Below are 15,709 nucleotides of genomic sequence, written 5' to 3' on the forward strand. Positions count from 1 at the left end.
AAATGGGGTTCTGGGTCTATCTACATCTTTGCGTCTTTATATTGCCGATGTCAAATTGAGCTCTAACCTTGGAATGAATTAGCGTTTTCGTGATGCGCTCTATAATAACACCATTCGCGATGAAAAAGAGTATTCTTTAGACTGGAAATTTGTAATTGATTATTTTGGACATCGTAGCGAGCTATTGTGCCACAGTTCTGCGGATGGCGCAATATGTAGCCGAGCATCTGCCGAAGTCATAACCCATGGCTTGCTGTTTCGGGAGACACACGCTGCTGATAGGTCAGAATCTCGACGTTGACAAGCGGGGAGTACGGAGTAATAGTAAGTTATCTCTTTTCATTTCTCTTTTGAGATTTAGGGCTTACAATGCTCCCTAGGGCCAAATGGCGTGCCGAAAACAGGGTCCGGCGAATCCCGTGAACAGACCTGCGATCATCAGACGGTGAGTTTATACCATTGGAGTGATACAAGATTATCATGGGATAATGAAGTCTGCTGTGCAATGTTCCAAGGTTTCAACGTGCCGACATTCTGGCCAGCTCGAGGAGGTTCTGGAATGGAATATTGCGTTCTGGGAAACACGACATTGACAATTCTCAGAGATACGCTTGTCAAAAAGATACAATTACCGGGAAACAATTTATGCAATCAATGATGCAGATGATATTTGCTATAAAAATAAACTAAAGCAACAGCTAGGTATGAGACACCTTGATGGGGTGAGCTTCGGTATTGAACACAAAGGCGTTTTTACCACCCTTTTGGACCTGCCATGGGGCATCTGTAGGACCTCATTAGCATGGATGTCTTGGAAATATGTTGGAACAGATATGTTACCTTCTGCATGTACAAGGTAGGCGTATTTCATAACTTCAGCGAAGAGGAAGCTTTCTTGGTTGTCGTAATGGGAGCCACCACCGGCTTTGTTCACATCGGTCATGGCATCGAAGCCAGAGCCAGTACGGCAGGTTGCGTTAATAGCCTTGAACCCGTTCCAGACCCAGTCACGGTACTGATGTCGGTTAGTATGTCTTCTGCGATGGGTGAAAAAGTAAACTCACCATTTCGTTTCCTGTGACGCGGTAAGCATAGTAAAAGCTCTCCAAAACTTCGGGTCGCAGGTCGTATGAGCCGCTATTGATGTAGAATCCGGCCTTCTCATAGAACTGTTTCTGGTCGACCGGCACTCTCTTGGGGTCCCAGCCCCAAGCATCAGGCCCAATACCAGTGAGAGTCTGGTTATAAGTTGCTTCGCAGCCTTGCACGAGCTTCAAGCCAAAGTCAATGAAGTCTTGACGATCAAGCACAGTTCCACCAAGAAGGAAGCTGCCGCCGTCGAAGCAAGTCAAGTGCTGAGAGTTCAGGTCGTATTCACCATTGTAATACGAAGCCAGGAAAGTCAATTCTGGGCGCACTACGGGGTGCGACGCCAGGTGCTTGATGGATGACTCGGCTGCAAGGACCCATCGGTCCTTGTATGACTCAAAGCGCTTGGGGTCGTACACGTACATCTTAATGAGGTACTCGTAGAAAGAGTCGTCACCGCCATTCCAGGACACCGTTCCATCGGTGAAGTGTCCGTTGGATATATTGAGGTTGCTCCCCACCAATCCGGGGAACGGCTCGGCACTTGATGGCTGTGGGTTCAGAAGATAAGATTCCGCCTTCTGACTGAGCTTTGCATATTCCTCATCGCCGGTCAAATCGGACAAACGTGTCCACTCCAATGCCAGAGTTCCAGTCACTGCCAGGCCGTTGGTTGTTGCGCCATCATTGCCTTTGGAGGAAATATTGAGGTTGTTGTAAGGAACGCCAGATGGCGTGTCAAAAGCAAACTTCAAAACATCGGCAAGATTTTTGGACTGTTTGAGTAGGTTGTCGACTTGACTCGACTTGACGCCAAGTTTCTCAGCAGGTCCCTTGAGCAAGTCGTAGCCGGACAGCATGCCAGCCAAATACCGAATAGTGGTTTCAAACAGGCTGACCTCGTTGTTGGTCTTCGTGAAATCAATCGTGTCAATATGATCCAGGATCTTTTGGACGGCATCCTTGTTGCCCATGATAATGGCAGTTGAAAGCGCATCAACCGCAGAGGCACCCCATCCATTCCTGTGATGTTGTAAGCATGATAAACATTACGGCTGTGTAACGTGCTAACCTAGAGTCACCATAGCTATTGCTCACTGGATGCAGCTCATCATGAGGGAAAGCGTATTTCGAGTAGCCATCCCACGCATGCTGGAAAGCTTCCTTCACAGCGTCGGCTTTGGCCTGGTTATCCGCGTCCCGACGATATACTGGCTTCGACTCGTGCGGATAGGCAGCGACTGAGCCCACTAGGCCTAGTGCAGCCACGGGTAGAGAAAGAGAGACGCGCATGATGTAGTCGTATGGATAAACAAAGTTGTAACGATTGAAGATTTCAAACCAAGTGGTTTTAGGAATATCGCGAACGAAGGACCGCCTTAACTGCAATGCAGCAGGCCAATGCGATTTTTAAATATGAAGGGAGCGTGGAATGTGAAAAGTTGAGGTTACAAGCAAGAAGGAGACATCAGGCGAAAGGGGGAAGGTGGTCGGCACGCGACCCGTTTGTTTTTTTGTTTTTTTCTGATAAATTGTGCATTTGACTTCAATACCATTAGACTTCATTGCTTGCATCGATCTATCGGACTAATTGCTTAAGATTCAGGGGGCGCCTGGGGGATCTGCAAGGGCGTCATTGGCACGCGGAACGATGCCCCTGGGCCATCCGTCGGCTAACTTGTTCGAGATCACCTTCCATACAACACAATAACCTCATTTTGCACTCTATTTCTCCGGATAGAGTTTAAATCTAGCCTTTGACTCCAAGAAATTTGACAGACGAGCAGCGAGCGTGACATGAGAGCCTGACGTTGTGCTTCCTCTTCAGATCTATGACCCCTGCCGAGATGTCACTAGTCCAGACTTAGCTCCAAAGCATCACGCTTCGTGCTTTGACATGCTACCTACCCCTCAAACCACGGCCTTATCACCAGACTGGACAAACTGATCTTTGTTCCTCTGGACAATACTACTTCATATACTCCGCGAACTTCGGAAATTGGTCTGAATAGGCTGGTGGTATTGTGATACACGGAGCCGACGAGGTACGTGCAACAATTTGGAGGATTTGGGCGAAGACTACGTTGGATCCAAGAGCTAGCTGCGCATGAAATTTACGTATCGGAGTTTGAAGGCACTGGTTGAAATAGGAATCCCTACACCGCATCCATCTTGTCTATATTGTTTGGGTGAAGTATAGACGGGGTACTCCGTAGCCACGGAGTACTACCCTTGTGGCAGTAGCCCTCGGATTCCGTTCCTAAATTGTTCGCACCGGGTCCCTGCATTTGCTGAATAATTTCACTCTCTTAATGATTCACATTTGTCAGTTTTCAAGTAGTTCGGCCACATTTCCAGGCTTTGTATTCTTCAAATCCACAGCGGCGCTTCCAGTTGCCGAGGGCGGAGACATTTTCACTTGGGCGCTTCCAGTTGCCCGACGTCATTTGTCAGCTCTATGCCGCATAATGACTGACTATATCAAGGTGAAATATTCCATTTTCCCAAGGGTTTGAAAACAACCTTGGAAGTCTCAGCATTATGGCAACCAGCGAAACGCTCATCGTCCGCGTGACGGGTGGACAACCGAACTTGGTCAAAGAACAACTCCGGCTACCATCCCCCAAACCAGGCCAAGTGCAAGTCAAGGTGTCGCATGTTGCACAGAATCCGACAGATGGTATGCTCGATGTTCCAGTACACACCGACAAAACTCACGCGACGCAGTTCAATCTTTCGATATCAATGCCTTTGGAGACGGAGCCGTGCTGGGATGTGACTTCGTCGGAGAGGTCACCGAGCTCGGTGATGGAGTCACTCAATATGCCAACGGTGACATCGTGGCAGGTCTGATCTGGGGTGGTAAGCTATCGGAGAATTGAAAGCATCCCTACCAGCTACTAATCAGGACCCTAGGAGAAATCCCGGGACTGGGAGGGTATAGCCAGCATAGTGTTGCGGACCAGCACATTTCTTTCAAGGTGCCTGCAGGCATCTCGCCGGCGGAAGCGAGCACCGTGCCCCTCGCTGCAACGACAGCGTGGCTCGCCTTGTTCTCTCAAGGCTGCTTGAACATTGATCGTTCTCGGGCCGGCACCAGTCTGTTGGTCTGGGGTGGGAGTTGTGAGTAGTCTATACGCCATGATCATGTTGTGTTAGATGTATTGACCATGCTCAGCAAGTGTCGGCCTGTATACCATCCAGCTCGCGTCAATCTGTGGTCTCAACGTCATCACAACTTGCAGCCCACGGAATGCAGATCTTGTCCGTTCCTACGGTGCTACGCATGTCTTCGACTACAATGATCCTGATGTGATTGAAAGCATCAGCAAGGCCGCACCGGACCTTCAGTATGTCTTTGACACAATTGGAAACAAGACTTCCTCTTCAACTCCCTCTCGGGTCTTTGGCAACCGTCAAGGAAATCTATGTACGGTGAGACCAGGGAAGGCCAACACCGAGCAGGTCACAGCGAACACTCATGTTACCGATGTGCTGGTTTGGACTGCTTTCCTCAAAGACCACCGGTACGGCGAATTCCACTGGCCAGTAAGTCACCCTATATACCCAACAGGATCCAAGTCCGATGCTGACTGTAGACAGGCTTCACAGGAAGACCATGACCTGGCTAGCGAGCTGTTCCAAAACCTACCCTCTTGGCTGGCGCAGGGACGCGTCAAGCCCAACAAAGCCAAGGTATTCTATGGCTTGGACTCTGTTGCCCAAGGATTTCAAGAATTCCGGGATGGTGGGGTATCGGCCTATAAGATCGTCTATGAGGTTTGAAAAGGATTCTCCTTGCAGTAATCCATGTATGGTGATGGGTTGGCGCATATGAGCTGGGATCCTGACATACTTGTAGCCCAATGAATGAATGAGAATCTCCAGTGCAAATGATGTATCATAAGTATCATCGAAAGATCGCCTTTCAAAGTACCGAGTCGAGAAATCCTAGTATAGTCCAGCTCTGGAGCCAGCGACTCACGGTTGAGATGAATCAGCGGGGCTAAATTGCGGGGCTTTGTGCATTTTTGATTCTGCCGATCCAAATCATACAGGAATACAAACAACAACGGTTCCAAAGAGGTTGTGGTATGGCGCCTTGATAAATTAAGTCAAAGGAGAATATAGTAGTGGAAGAAGAAAGGAGTAGACATAGAATGGAGTAATAAGTCGAAGATAAGGCCGAGATAGCGAGGCCAGCATTGGCGGTAATTAGGGCGGTGAAGTCGGCGGTGAGTCATGCCAGGCTCAGTAGGACTATGGCTGCACAAGAGTCATAACTGTGATTTTCCTACACATTCTTTCTGGAAGGGTTCAGACAAATCAAGGGATTTGCATCTCTTTCCCTTCATACACTTTGCTCCGTGTTCATCATGGCGACACCATTCCTCATCAATTATGACCCCTCCTCCCCCACCTCCGATTCCGGACTCTCGCTGAAGCAGATTGCTTACTTCGGCCGCGTCCTGGTCAAGTTCTCTGCCCTGGCTGAAGGAGAGGACTTCCTCCGCAAGAACCTGCGCTCGCTTGATGTGTATGTCGACGCGACCGAGATCTCCTCTTCCGGTGACCTCGTCGACATTCTCAATGCCGGTGCGGCCAAAATTTTGATTACTTTGGATCAATTGACCACCTTATCTGAGGAGCAAACCGTGCCTTCATCCCGCCTTCTCGTCATTGCTCAATCAGACTCCCAACTCGATACCCTCCAGCAATGGATTGGCACCAACACCGAGCGTAACGACGCTAGCGTTTGCACCGAGCCTGCTGCCGTCCCCGCCGCTGCCAAGAAGTTGAACATAAGTTCTGACTCTCCCCGACTTTTCACACGTATCGGCCAGACGGTTTCAGAAGATGCTATTTCCCAGGTCACAAAGCAGGGTGCTATTGCCATCATCTCATCACAGGCATTGACCGCTGAGCGGGATGTTGCCGGCAAGATCTCTGCTGCCAAGCTTATCGCATCGCGGGCAGTGCCTGATCAGGCAACCGGCCTGTGCTTGACCTCAGTTACCGATGAACGGGGTATTTCTCTTGGTTGTGTCTGGAGCAACGAGGAGAGTATCGTCGAGGCCGTCCGCACCGGCACTGGTGTTTACATGAGCCGAAAGCGCGGCCTTTGGTACAAGGGCCAGTCTAGCGGCGATGTGCAGGAGCTGATCCGCATTGGGTACGACTGTGATTGCGACTGCTTGGTCTTCACCGTCAAGCAGATTGGACGTGGTAAGCACCAAAATTTCGGTCATTGATCATTGGCCTCAGCATACTAATGAGGGATTTCTGGTTTGTTAGGTTTCTGCCACCTCGGCACCGAGACTTGTTTTGGTCCCTCCGCGGGTCTTTCTCGTCTTCAAAAGACTCTGGATGCTCGGAAGGCCGATGCCCCCGCGGGATCATACACCGCTCGTCTGTTCAATGAGCCCAAGCTCGTTGATGCCAAGATTATGGAGGAGGCCGAGGAACTGTGCACAGCTCAGACCAAGGAGGAGATTGCTGCTGAAGCTGCTGATCTGTTCTACTTCGCTCTGACCAAGTGCACTGCTTCTGGTGTCAGTCTCGAGGATATTGAGCGCAACCTTGATCTCAAGAGCTTGAAGGTCAAGCGCAGAAAGGGTGATGCTAAGGGCCCATGGGCTGAGAAGCTTGGTCTGACCAAGACTGAGTCAAAGGCTGCCCCTGCCCCTGCTCCTGCCCCCGCGCCAGTGGATGACCGCACATCTCGAATCGAAATGAAGCGTGTCACCACTGCTTCTACCAACCCTAAGGTTGTCTCAGACTACCTCAAGCGTCCTTCTCAAAAGTCCAACGATGCCGTCGTTGCTATGGTGAAGCCTATCATTCAAGACGTCCGTGACGGAGGCGACGCCGCTGTCCTCAAGTACACACAAAAGTTCGAGAAGGCCACTTCACTCACTTCTCCTGTCATCAAAGCACCCTTCCCTGCTGAGCTCATGAAGTTGACCCCTGAAGTTCAGGAGGCAATTGACGTGAGCATTGGCAACATTGATCGTTTCCACTCCGCGCAGAATGGCAGCAACGCCACTCTCCGAGTGGAGACCATGCCCGGTGTTGAATGCTCTCGTTTCTCGCGCCCCATTGAGCGTGTCGGTCTGTACATTCCCGGCGGTACTGCTGTGCTGCCTTCCACTGCTATGATGTTGGGTGTCCCCGCCATGGTGGCAGGCTGCAAGAAGATCGTCCTGGCCTCTCCTCCCCGCTCAGACGGCAGCATCTCCCCGGAGATCGTCTACGTCGCCCACAAGGTCGGCGCCGAAAGCATCGTTCTGGCTGGTGGTGCCCAGGCTGTGGCCGCGATGGCCTACGGTACCGAGTCCATCAGCAAGGTCGACAAGATCCTGGGTCCTGGTAACCAATTCGTGACCGCCGCCAAGATGTTCGTGTCCAACGACACTTCCGCAGGTGTGAGCATCGACATGCCCGCTGGTCCCAGTGAAGTTCTCGTCATCGCCGATAAGACCGCGAACCCGGCCTTTGTCGCATCCGACCTCCTTAGTCAGGCCGAGCACGGCGTTGACTCCCAGGTCATCCTCATTGCCGTCGACCTGAGTGAGAAGGAGCTTCTCGCCATCGAAGACGAAGTCGATGCTCAGGCCAAGGCCTTGCCCCGTACTGACATTGTCCGCGGCTCATTGGCCCACTCCGTTACCTTCGTCGTTCGCGACATCAATGAAGCCATGGTCCTCAGCAACGAATACGCACCTGAGCACTTGATCCTGCAAGTTCAGAACCCCGAGTCTGTTGTCGAAGATGTCCAGAACGCTGGCAGTGTGTTCATTGGTCCCTGGACTCCCGAGAGTGTCGGAGATTACTCTGCTGGAGTCAACCACTCACTTCGTAAGTTTCTTTCTCATCTCCCACTTGCATCCATTCCTGTCGCTAACATATTCTCCAGCTACATACGGATACGCCAAGCAATACTCCGGTGTCAACCTCGGCTCTTTCCTCAAGCACATCACCAGCTCCAACCTTACTGCTGAGGGTCTGCTCGGTCTGGCTAAGACTGTTGAGACCCTTGCTGCCGTGGAGGGTCTGGATGCGCACAAGCGTGCCGTGAGCATCCGTGTTGCCCACATGAACCAGAACAAGTCATAGATTATGCTTTGTCGGCATGATTTACTTTGCATTTTCTCCGTTTTTCGTTGATTTATCATGATGATGTGCCATGAACAGATAGCCAAAAGCAAATTCGAATTGAGATCATTTGCCATTGAAGGCTCCACGGGATTCGTTTCCCATGATAGATTGTAACTATAATGACAAAATGATCTACTTTATCCGTGGACAGGTATAAACCAAGTTTCTAGAATATTGAGAACCTGAACGCATCCGGCAGTTGAACTGCGGGACGTAGGGCAGCGATCATTATCAGATCCGACGCCCAATGACGTTGGTATCCACTAAGAAAAATTGCACTCGAGCACATCATAAATCACAGATCAGATAAACATGAAAAAAAAAAAAAAAAAAACAAGCAAAATCACAATCAATGACATTAATGCTTAACCCCTAGCATTATTTTTTGTAACACCAGAATATAGAGCAAAACCCAACCCAATGCAACCTTGGAAGACACCCCCGAAACCGGAACCCAAAAAGTAGACGTAAGACATTATGTTCAGAATTGCGCGACATCGTTCAAAATCTGGACTTCCTGACCAGGCTTGAACGCAGGAAGACCCATGTAAGGACATCCGTCACAGCGGAAAGCATCGCCGAGAGCACAGCTTCCGCAGGAACCTGTCTTACCCTCGACGGTGAAGTCCAACTCGGCTAGATCGCCCGTGTCCAGCTTCATGACGTTCAATTCTTTATCGGCGTTCGCCCGGCGCTCCTTGTCTTCCGCTTCCAATCGGTCAGCGAGACCACATGTACAGTCCTTGCAGGCGCGTCGACGGCGTCCGGTCTTGGGTTGGCACTCTGGGGCTGTGTGATGTTAGTCAAAGTTCACTTGCGATGTTCGGTAGAGATAATACATACGAGGCATTATGGGTCTCGTTAAATCCTCCTCGTTAAGGAGTGTATCTTCATTAATGAGCTCGTCCTCATCCTCGCGGTCGTGATTCGTTGCACTAGTAATTCCCGGTGCAGCGAATCCGGTAGGAATGGCTGTAACAGGGGCCTGAGCAGGCTTATTCTTCTTCTTCAGGCCGAATTTAAGAGGGACAGCCGCAGTGGGCTCGAAGTTTGGCTTCTCGAAGCCGGTATCGGACTGCACGAGTCCGGCCAAAATAGCCTCCATAGACTCGGAGGCAGTGAGAGCGGAATCCTGAGTTTGAAGCTTGGCGCCTGCCTTCATTGAGGGGACGAGAGTTGTGTAGACATCCCTGGTGAGAAGCTTGAGGGCCTCGGAGCGCCTTGCGCCGTCTGAGTCGGTGAGGATGAGGACGAGGTCGTAGGTGGATGCGGGGAGAGAAACAAAGCCGGCGGAGAGACGGTCGAGCATTTGGAGGTCTGTGATTGAGCGGTCGAAAGTTGTGAAGAGACCGCGGAGTTTGTCCTCTTGGGTGGCTATGGAGGGGGGAGCGAGGAGGAGGGTGCGCTTGGATTGCACGGGCTTGGACGGTGAGAAGTCCATGTCCGTGTCGTTGGTGTCAATGGTCATGAATGAGGGCGCCATAACTGAATTAAGGGAAGTATGAGAAAGGAGTGAAGTGAGGGGTGGCAAATGGGAATATTTAGGTGATAAAAGATAGGCATTAGTCATACTCTTCGTGGAGGGGCATTATTAAGCTAATCTGCTGCCGCCTATCAGCAACCGCGGATTACCTGGGCGTGTTGTTTTCTCAAAGGGAAATGCATCTCCGAGGAGACTTGGTGTGACTCAAGGCGATGTTCATTGCCAATCGTGTCTCTTTGACTCGTATATCTTGCTGTCACCTGACCGGCCTTATTCCGCCACGCATTGTTTACTCCTATATCGCAATGCCCTCAGATTAATCGGGTTCACGATGAATATTAGATTGATTTGCCCAAAAATCACACGATAGATCCTCTTCAAACCTGCAGTTGGTCCATCGGCCAGTATTCCGGCCAGTATTCCGAGGTTGGACTATGCACACCGCGCATATGCACTCCGCTTTCGGCAATTGAACGCGCTTCATTCTACTCCGTCGGAATGAATTACGGCGCTTGGAACCCATCACTGTCGCATGAAGAGACAGCGGGTTAGCGAACGGATTTCGGCTGCGAACTTCTGATAGGTCTGGGCTTGGCAGCCCTGGTGGTTGTGGAAGTGATGTAGGAGGCACCTTGTGGAGAAGCCCATTCCCCGCAAATCCAAGACAATCAATACTTCGAAGGCTGCGCTCATTGACGGGAGTTTATCTCCAGATCAATACTGGTCTTGTTGGGGTAATTTAGGAAACAGGGGATTCGGAAACAAGTCACATCGTAACCGGCACCTGGGCATTCATCTTGCGCCGTAACTCTACCGAGCTTGTTGGGGAACAAATCTAATCAGACCGATCAGAATGATCATCTCAAAGTATATATGCTAACAAAAACAGGGGTATGGTAGTATTCCTTCGTAAAACATCTCAATGGTATCACTCAAGCTTTGATCAATCGCCAAGCTACATATCCTCATCAACCACCGCGATCCTCATGCCAGCAAGAAGGTTCATCGCCACGTTTGAGTGCTTGTACATATCGTTAAACACCCTCGTTGCATCCTTCCCAATGCCCGATTTGATCAGTCCCACGCCACCAGGGTGGATCTTATGGAACTCAGTTATATCATATACAATCCTCTCAATCAAGATCAAGTTTCGAGATTGAGCCTGTGTATAATAATCCTCCAAGAGCATGACAGGCAAGTCTGCTATAGGTACACCCCATTGAACAGTCTGAACCTTCTTATCGAGCTCTTTTTGCGATGCCTGGAGCATGCTTTTGTTGATCTCATTCATAGAGAAGAATCGCAAGTCGGTAACGAGACCAAGCTGGGTCCACAGCCAAATGTTCCATTTTGTAGGATCGAACTCATACCAGTGCACACCGTTGCGCCAGTCCGAGGGGAACTCGTGGTGGAAGTTGTGGTATCCCTCTCCAAGCGTCAAGATCGCAACGATGAAGCAGTTTCGAGCCGACTTGAATGTCCCATAGGGTTGGTCTCCCATCCAGTGGGCAAGCGAGTTGATGCAGAATGTGCTTTGCTGGACGAGTGCTGTGCCGAGTAGGCCTCCATAGATGTACCCACCGAGCCAATCACCCCATCCAAGTCCTGCAATGAATGTAGGGCCCATGTAGGCCATGAGCAGGAAGAGCTGCCAGTAGTAGTCGGCTTGGAAGGCAATGATTGGATCCCGCTTTAGATCTTCAACGTTCACGCGTCCGATCTTATCGGGGTCATCCTTGAAAATGATCCAGCCGACGTGGGAGTAGAAGAGTCCTTTCTGGACGCTGTATGGATCTTGGTCGGTATCCACGTAGCGGTGATGGGCACGGTGCTCTCGGCACCAAAGCTTGATTGACCCTTGTCCGGCGCCAGCGCCGAAGAGCATCAAGAAAATTTGTAACGATGTGCTGGCTTTGTAAGATTTGTGAGACCAGAGACGGTGATAGCCTGTTTTTTAAGTCAACATCTTGCCGAAGTAATATAGGTATCATGCATCTGTATGTTCAAGTTCACGGTTCTGGGTGGTGAATGCTTACCTCCGGTGATGCTGAATCCCTTTGTGAGACTATAAAAGAATGCCATGATTTGGGTCTTCCTTTGGAAAGGCACCCAAATGGTGCTCAATCCAGCAAGTGCAGGAACAAGGAGGACCATGGTGACCATGAGCCAATCAAGTTGTTGATACCAAGGCGTTCTCTTCTGTTGCGCCGGGTTATTGTTGGGAGGAAGTTCACCCTTCTCCTGGTGCTGAGGAGACATTTGCCGTGTAGACATGGTGACTAATTGGTAGATAGTGCCAGACCGATCAATACCAAGATGGAATGTAAGAAAAGACAGTGAAATGCTCAGACCAAAAGACTCCAGGTATTGAGGGCGGACTATAAGGATCTTATCTACGGGAGGCCATTAAGCATGTGGGTAAGAGGACTGAAAGAATAACCAGTCAAAATTTAGGACTGCAAACATTTGACTCGTACTAACAAATCGTTTTGTCAATAAGTGGTCTGAACTTTGATCCTCGGCGTGGTATGACGGTGATTTCTAGATTGGTGCGACACAGTTCAAACCCTCTTTTAGGAAATCGGCCGTGTTTACTCGTATAGTATTGATCGATCCCTAAAACTAGACACACAGACCAGATCCAATTCTGCTCAATTCTCTTGCCCCGTCCGTATATGGCAAACTGCGGAGTCGATCATCATACGTTGCAGGGTCCGAATGAAACAGTACCTGGATTCCTGTATGGAGATCCACCACTGCTGGATGAAACAAATACTGGTCAAATTCAGTGAATAGCCTAGAAAGAGGCAAATAAGTGCGGATCCTAACTGGGACGGGCAATCATTCCGGCACAAATGGGCTGCTAATAAGTTTACCTCTCAAATTTTGCGGGTTTGACCTGTGTTTCCATGCCGGCTTCAAATTTGGGACCTGGAGGCTCGGCGAAATAACCTTACCCACGTGAAGACTCGTTCAGCAATAGTGGGGGGGCTTTTAGTTCAGCCCTTTTTTGCCTCGAATTTGGCTTTTGAGAGCGTTTCCACTCCACTTAACCGTTACAACTAGTCGAGCTGGAAAAATTGAAGTCTGCGCTCGGTGCGAACGTTCAATGGATTCGCTCTCACGGCGTTGCCCAAATGGCCCACTTGGGATTTGTTTTAAAGTCTACTAGCCATTTTCTAGGCTTTTCGTATAGTAACGTATTGGCATATTTGTCACTGTGGAGGGTCTGTCTTTTATGGCCTACAACCTTTCGTTCTTCTTTTGTGGTAATATCTAAACAAAATTCATAGTTCACGTAACTCAATGCTTTCTGACCCGGTAATGGCCTCCTCCAAACTCTGCTCTGGAATTCATAGAGACAGTATCACTCAGAGACTCGACATCTTCATCTCCTATCAGATAATGATTAGCATTGTACCTTGTCATAGTAGCTTGAGTTAGAACTCACCTCGCGCCAGATTGTGATGTTTGATGAACAGGCTCACCAGGAGCGCAAATCCAGCACATCCACACATCACTGGCCACAGTAGCCTCAATGAATCCGCATATGTTTGGACCAATGATGGTTTCCGGGGGTCCGAGTCGGGAATAGTTTTCAAGACCTCAATCATCGCCGCCGCCCCCTTACTCAATTGGTTCGTGTAGGCCGCGACTTCGGCATTTTTCTTCAACTTTGATCGGAAAATATTGTCAAAGAATGCACCTCCGACAGCCACCCCAATAGCCTGGCCCAAGGCTCGGAAGAAAGCGAAAAAGCCAAGGGCGTGCGAAACCTCGTGTGGAGCAATATTCGACTGGACTGTTAGATTCAGACTTGTGAACAGAGACCCTGTTCCCATTCCAACGAAGAAGTTGATGAGGACCCACTCATAGATCGCGGTCTGGACATTGAGTAGGTACAGTGTGCCTAGGCTTGCTGTCGCAACGACCCAGCCTCCTGTCAGAACCTCGCGATAGCGGCCAGTGCTCGCTATCACGAACCCCACTAAGCCGGCAGCAAGGGTGATACTGAATGTTTCAGGTAGAAGAGCAACACCAGACATAAGAGCACTGTATGACTGCACGGCTTGGTAGTACAGTGGGAGGTAATATAAAAGACACCAGACCTGTTCGATAATTTAAGCGTTAGAAATCCCAAGGCCACTTGCAGTACATTTAAAAAATAAAAAAAGACAAACTCACAATCAGTCCATGCATGAAGGTCTGGACGTAAACCAGCTTTGCGTTCCAGTCGCGAAATATACTCTTAAGCAAGAACGGTTCTTTTGCAAGGAACATTTCGTAGATCACGAATGCCACCAGGCCTCCGACGCCAACGAGTAGTGGCACCAAAGTATGCCAGCTTTCCCAATCAAAGAGCTCGCCGCCCCAGGTGAGGGGTATCAGGAAACTAGACATTGACGGGATGAAGAGACCGAAGCCTATCCAGTCGACACGGGCCAGCTTCTGCGCGGTGCTTTCTTCATAGAAAGTGGTGGAGTAGTAGCGAGGCTTTAGAGATATGCATATCAATGCTAGTGAGATGCTGGCCAGCGGGAGGTTCAACGCAAAGATCCATCTCCAAACGTCTTCTCAGGTATTAGCTGCATTTTGAAACTTCTTTGAGATATGGACTTACTGCGGTGGGCCAGTGCACCGCCAACAACAGGTCCACTAACACATCCTATAGCCCACATCATGCTCAGGATACCAATCCATTTTCCGCGCTCTCTCAGCGGGGTGAGGTCTGCGATCAGGATTTCGGATAGCGTGAGCAGCCCACCACCCCCAAAGCCTTGGATTGATCTTGCGGCAAGAAGGACATCAAAACTTTGGCAGCCTGTGGCAAGGGCCGAGCCTGCTAAGAAAAGAAGTGAGGCAATGATAAACTTGTTCGGTGTTAGTAGAAATGCGGCCTTGTGGGTTTGAATGCCTTACCAGAGGCTTGCGTCCAAAGATGTAAGAGAAGACCGCAAAAGCGGGTTGGAAAACCGCAGAGCAAAGTAGATTTGCCGTCCCAGACCAGAATGCCTGGACATCTGTGCCGTGAAATTGACTCGTGATCACCGGGACCGCATTGCTCATAGAGGTAGAGCTAAGAGAGACAGTGAGAGACACGCTTGCCAGAGCGACAATGGTGAGAGTGAAGCGCCGGGCTTCTGTCAACTTCATTGTCAGCTTAGCGGAGTCTATTCCCTTTCCCAGCGTTGCTGGCGGTTTCACTGGAGTCTCCCGGCAAGACTTTGCATATATGGGATGGAGATAGAAACACAAGCATGACGCAGTGAGAGACCGAGCCCAATAATCATTCCTACGCTTTTTGGGGTAGTGGATCTTTCATGAGCTAGGAATACAATCTATTGAAATTCGATAGCTTGGTTTTGGGAGGCCCCGATGGTCTCCGTGACCCACAGTCCCAGCACCGAGGTAGCAAGGTCTTTTCACGACATGTCAAAACGGTCAAACGGGTAAAACAAAAAACGCAAAGCGATCATTGACTTTCACGGTCTCGAGTTCGTCTCAGATCGCTGTAATAGGTAAGGATATGCATACAGTGGGTCTGGACGTTGATCCGCGGAGAGGTGGACACTCGGCCCTTTCTCCAAAGAGATTAAATCGACGCCGTTCATCCCTCAGGATCTTTAGGGCAGATTGATTGATTGAGCTTATTGGACTAATCAATTCCCAATTTTTGGGCAATTTGTTAGCTCCCGTATCATATGTGTGGAGCCGTTGTCAAGCCCTCATATGAAGTTGCCCTTTAATTTGGAATCGCCTCAAATTAAGGTATCCGGAATTTGTGCTCCCTAGAAATCAGAGGGCCCTTTTTTAATTACAGGGCGCTCGTTTAATAGCTCTAAGTGTCCCTAGCAGTCTACTGCATGTACATCATCGACTCATTTGGTATAGACACTTCCTTGAAGTGCCGGCCAACCTAACTTTCCTCGGTCCCATATGGGATCTGTGGCTCTGATCCCCAGATATTGTTGGGAAACT

General features: G+C 49.8%; 6 protein-coding genes across 6 annotated transcripts; 2 read left to right on the forward strand and 4 right to left on the reverse strand.

Moving 5' to 3' along the window:
- Nucleotides 1–698: 698 nt before the first annotated feature.
- On the reverse strand, nucleotides 699–2,382 carry N7506_006693 (glycoside hydrolase family 47 protein; the record flags this gene model as incomplete). The annotated part of the gene is made up of 4 exons (XM_056955986.1): nucleotides 699–784; nucleotides 841–1,015; nucleotides 1,065–2,112; nucleotides 2,162–2,382. 4 exons carry the CDS (start codon nucleotides 2,380–2,382, stop codon nucleotides 699–701), a joined length of 1,530 nt encoding a protein of 509 aa, XP_056810320.1.
- Nucleotides 2,383–3,630: 1,248 nt separating this feature from the next.
- N7506_006694 (zinc-binding alcohol dehydrogenase family protein) lies at nucleotides 3,631–4,875 on the forward strand (the record flags this gene model as incomplete). Its single annotated transcript, XM_056955987.1, has 5 exons — nucleotides 3,631–3,769; nucleotides 3,817–3,951; nucleotides 4,006–4,212; nucleotides 4,268–4,638; nucleotides 4,693–4,875. The coding sequence occupies 5 exons, from the start codon at nucleotides 3,631–3,633 to the stop codon at nucleotides 4,873–4,875; spliced, it is 1,035 nt and encodes a 344-aa protein (XP_056810321.1).
- A 590-nt stretch (nucleotides 4,876–5,465) lies between these two features.
- N7506_006695 (histidine biosynthesis protein HIS4) lies at nucleotides 5,466–8,205 on the forward strand (the record flags this gene model as incomplete). Its single annotated transcript, XM_056955988.1, has 3 exons — nucleotides 5,466–6,315; nucleotides 6,385–7,947; nucleotides 8,006–8,205. The coding sequence occupies 3 exons, from the start codon at nucleotides 5,466–5,468 to the stop codon at nucleotides 8,203–8,205; spliced, it is 2,613 nt and encodes an 870-aa protein (XP_056810322.1).
- A 523-nt stretch (nucleotides 8,206–8,728) lies between these two features.
- Nucleotides 8,729–9,730, reverse strand: N7506_006696 (Cytokine-induced anti-apoptosis inhibitor 1; the record flags this gene model as incomplete). The annotated part of the gene is made up of 2 exons (XM_056955989.1): nucleotides 8,729–9,036; nucleotides 9,091–9,730. 2 exons carry the CDS (start codon nucleotides 9,728–9,730, stop codon nucleotides 8,729–8,731), a joined length of 948 nt encoding a protein of 315 aa, XP_056810323.1.
- Nucleotides 9,731–10,685: 955 nt separating this feature from the next.
- On the reverse strand, nucleotides 10,686–12,004 carry N7506_006697 (acyl-CoA desaturase; the record flags this gene model as incomplete). Its single annotated transcript, XM_056955990.1, has 2 exons — nucleotides 10,686–11,677; nucleotides 11,767–12,004. The coding sequence occupies 2 exons, from the start codon at nucleotides 12,002–12,004 to the stop codon at nucleotides 10,686–10,688; spliced, it is 1,230 nt and encodes a 409-aa protein (XP_056810324.1).
- A 1,029-nt stretch (nucleotides 12,005–13,033) lies between these two features.
- N7506_006698 (uncharacterized protein) lies at nucleotides 13,034–14,884 on the reverse strand (the record flags this gene model as incomplete). The annotated part of the gene is made up of 5 exons (XM_056955991.1): nucleotides 13,034–13,125; nucleotides 13,182–13,839; nucleotides 13,916–14,301; nucleotides 14,352–14,601; nucleotides 14,651–14,884. 5 exons carry the CDS (start codon nucleotides 14,882–14,884, stop codon nucleotides 13,034–13,036), a joined length of 1,620 nt encoding a protein of 539 aa, XP_056810325.1.
- Between the last annotated feature and the right edge of the window lie 825 nt (nucleotides 14,885–15,709).

Source organism: Penicillium brevicompactum (genome assembly GCF_028827555.1).
Source record: "Penicillium brevicompactum strain IBT 35665 chromosome Unknown utg000005l_segment0_segment0, whole genome shotgun sequence".
NCBI classification, from domain to species: Eukaryota; Fungi; Ascomycota; class Eurotiomycetes; order Eurotiales; family Aspergillaceae; genus Penicillium; species Penicillium brevicompactum.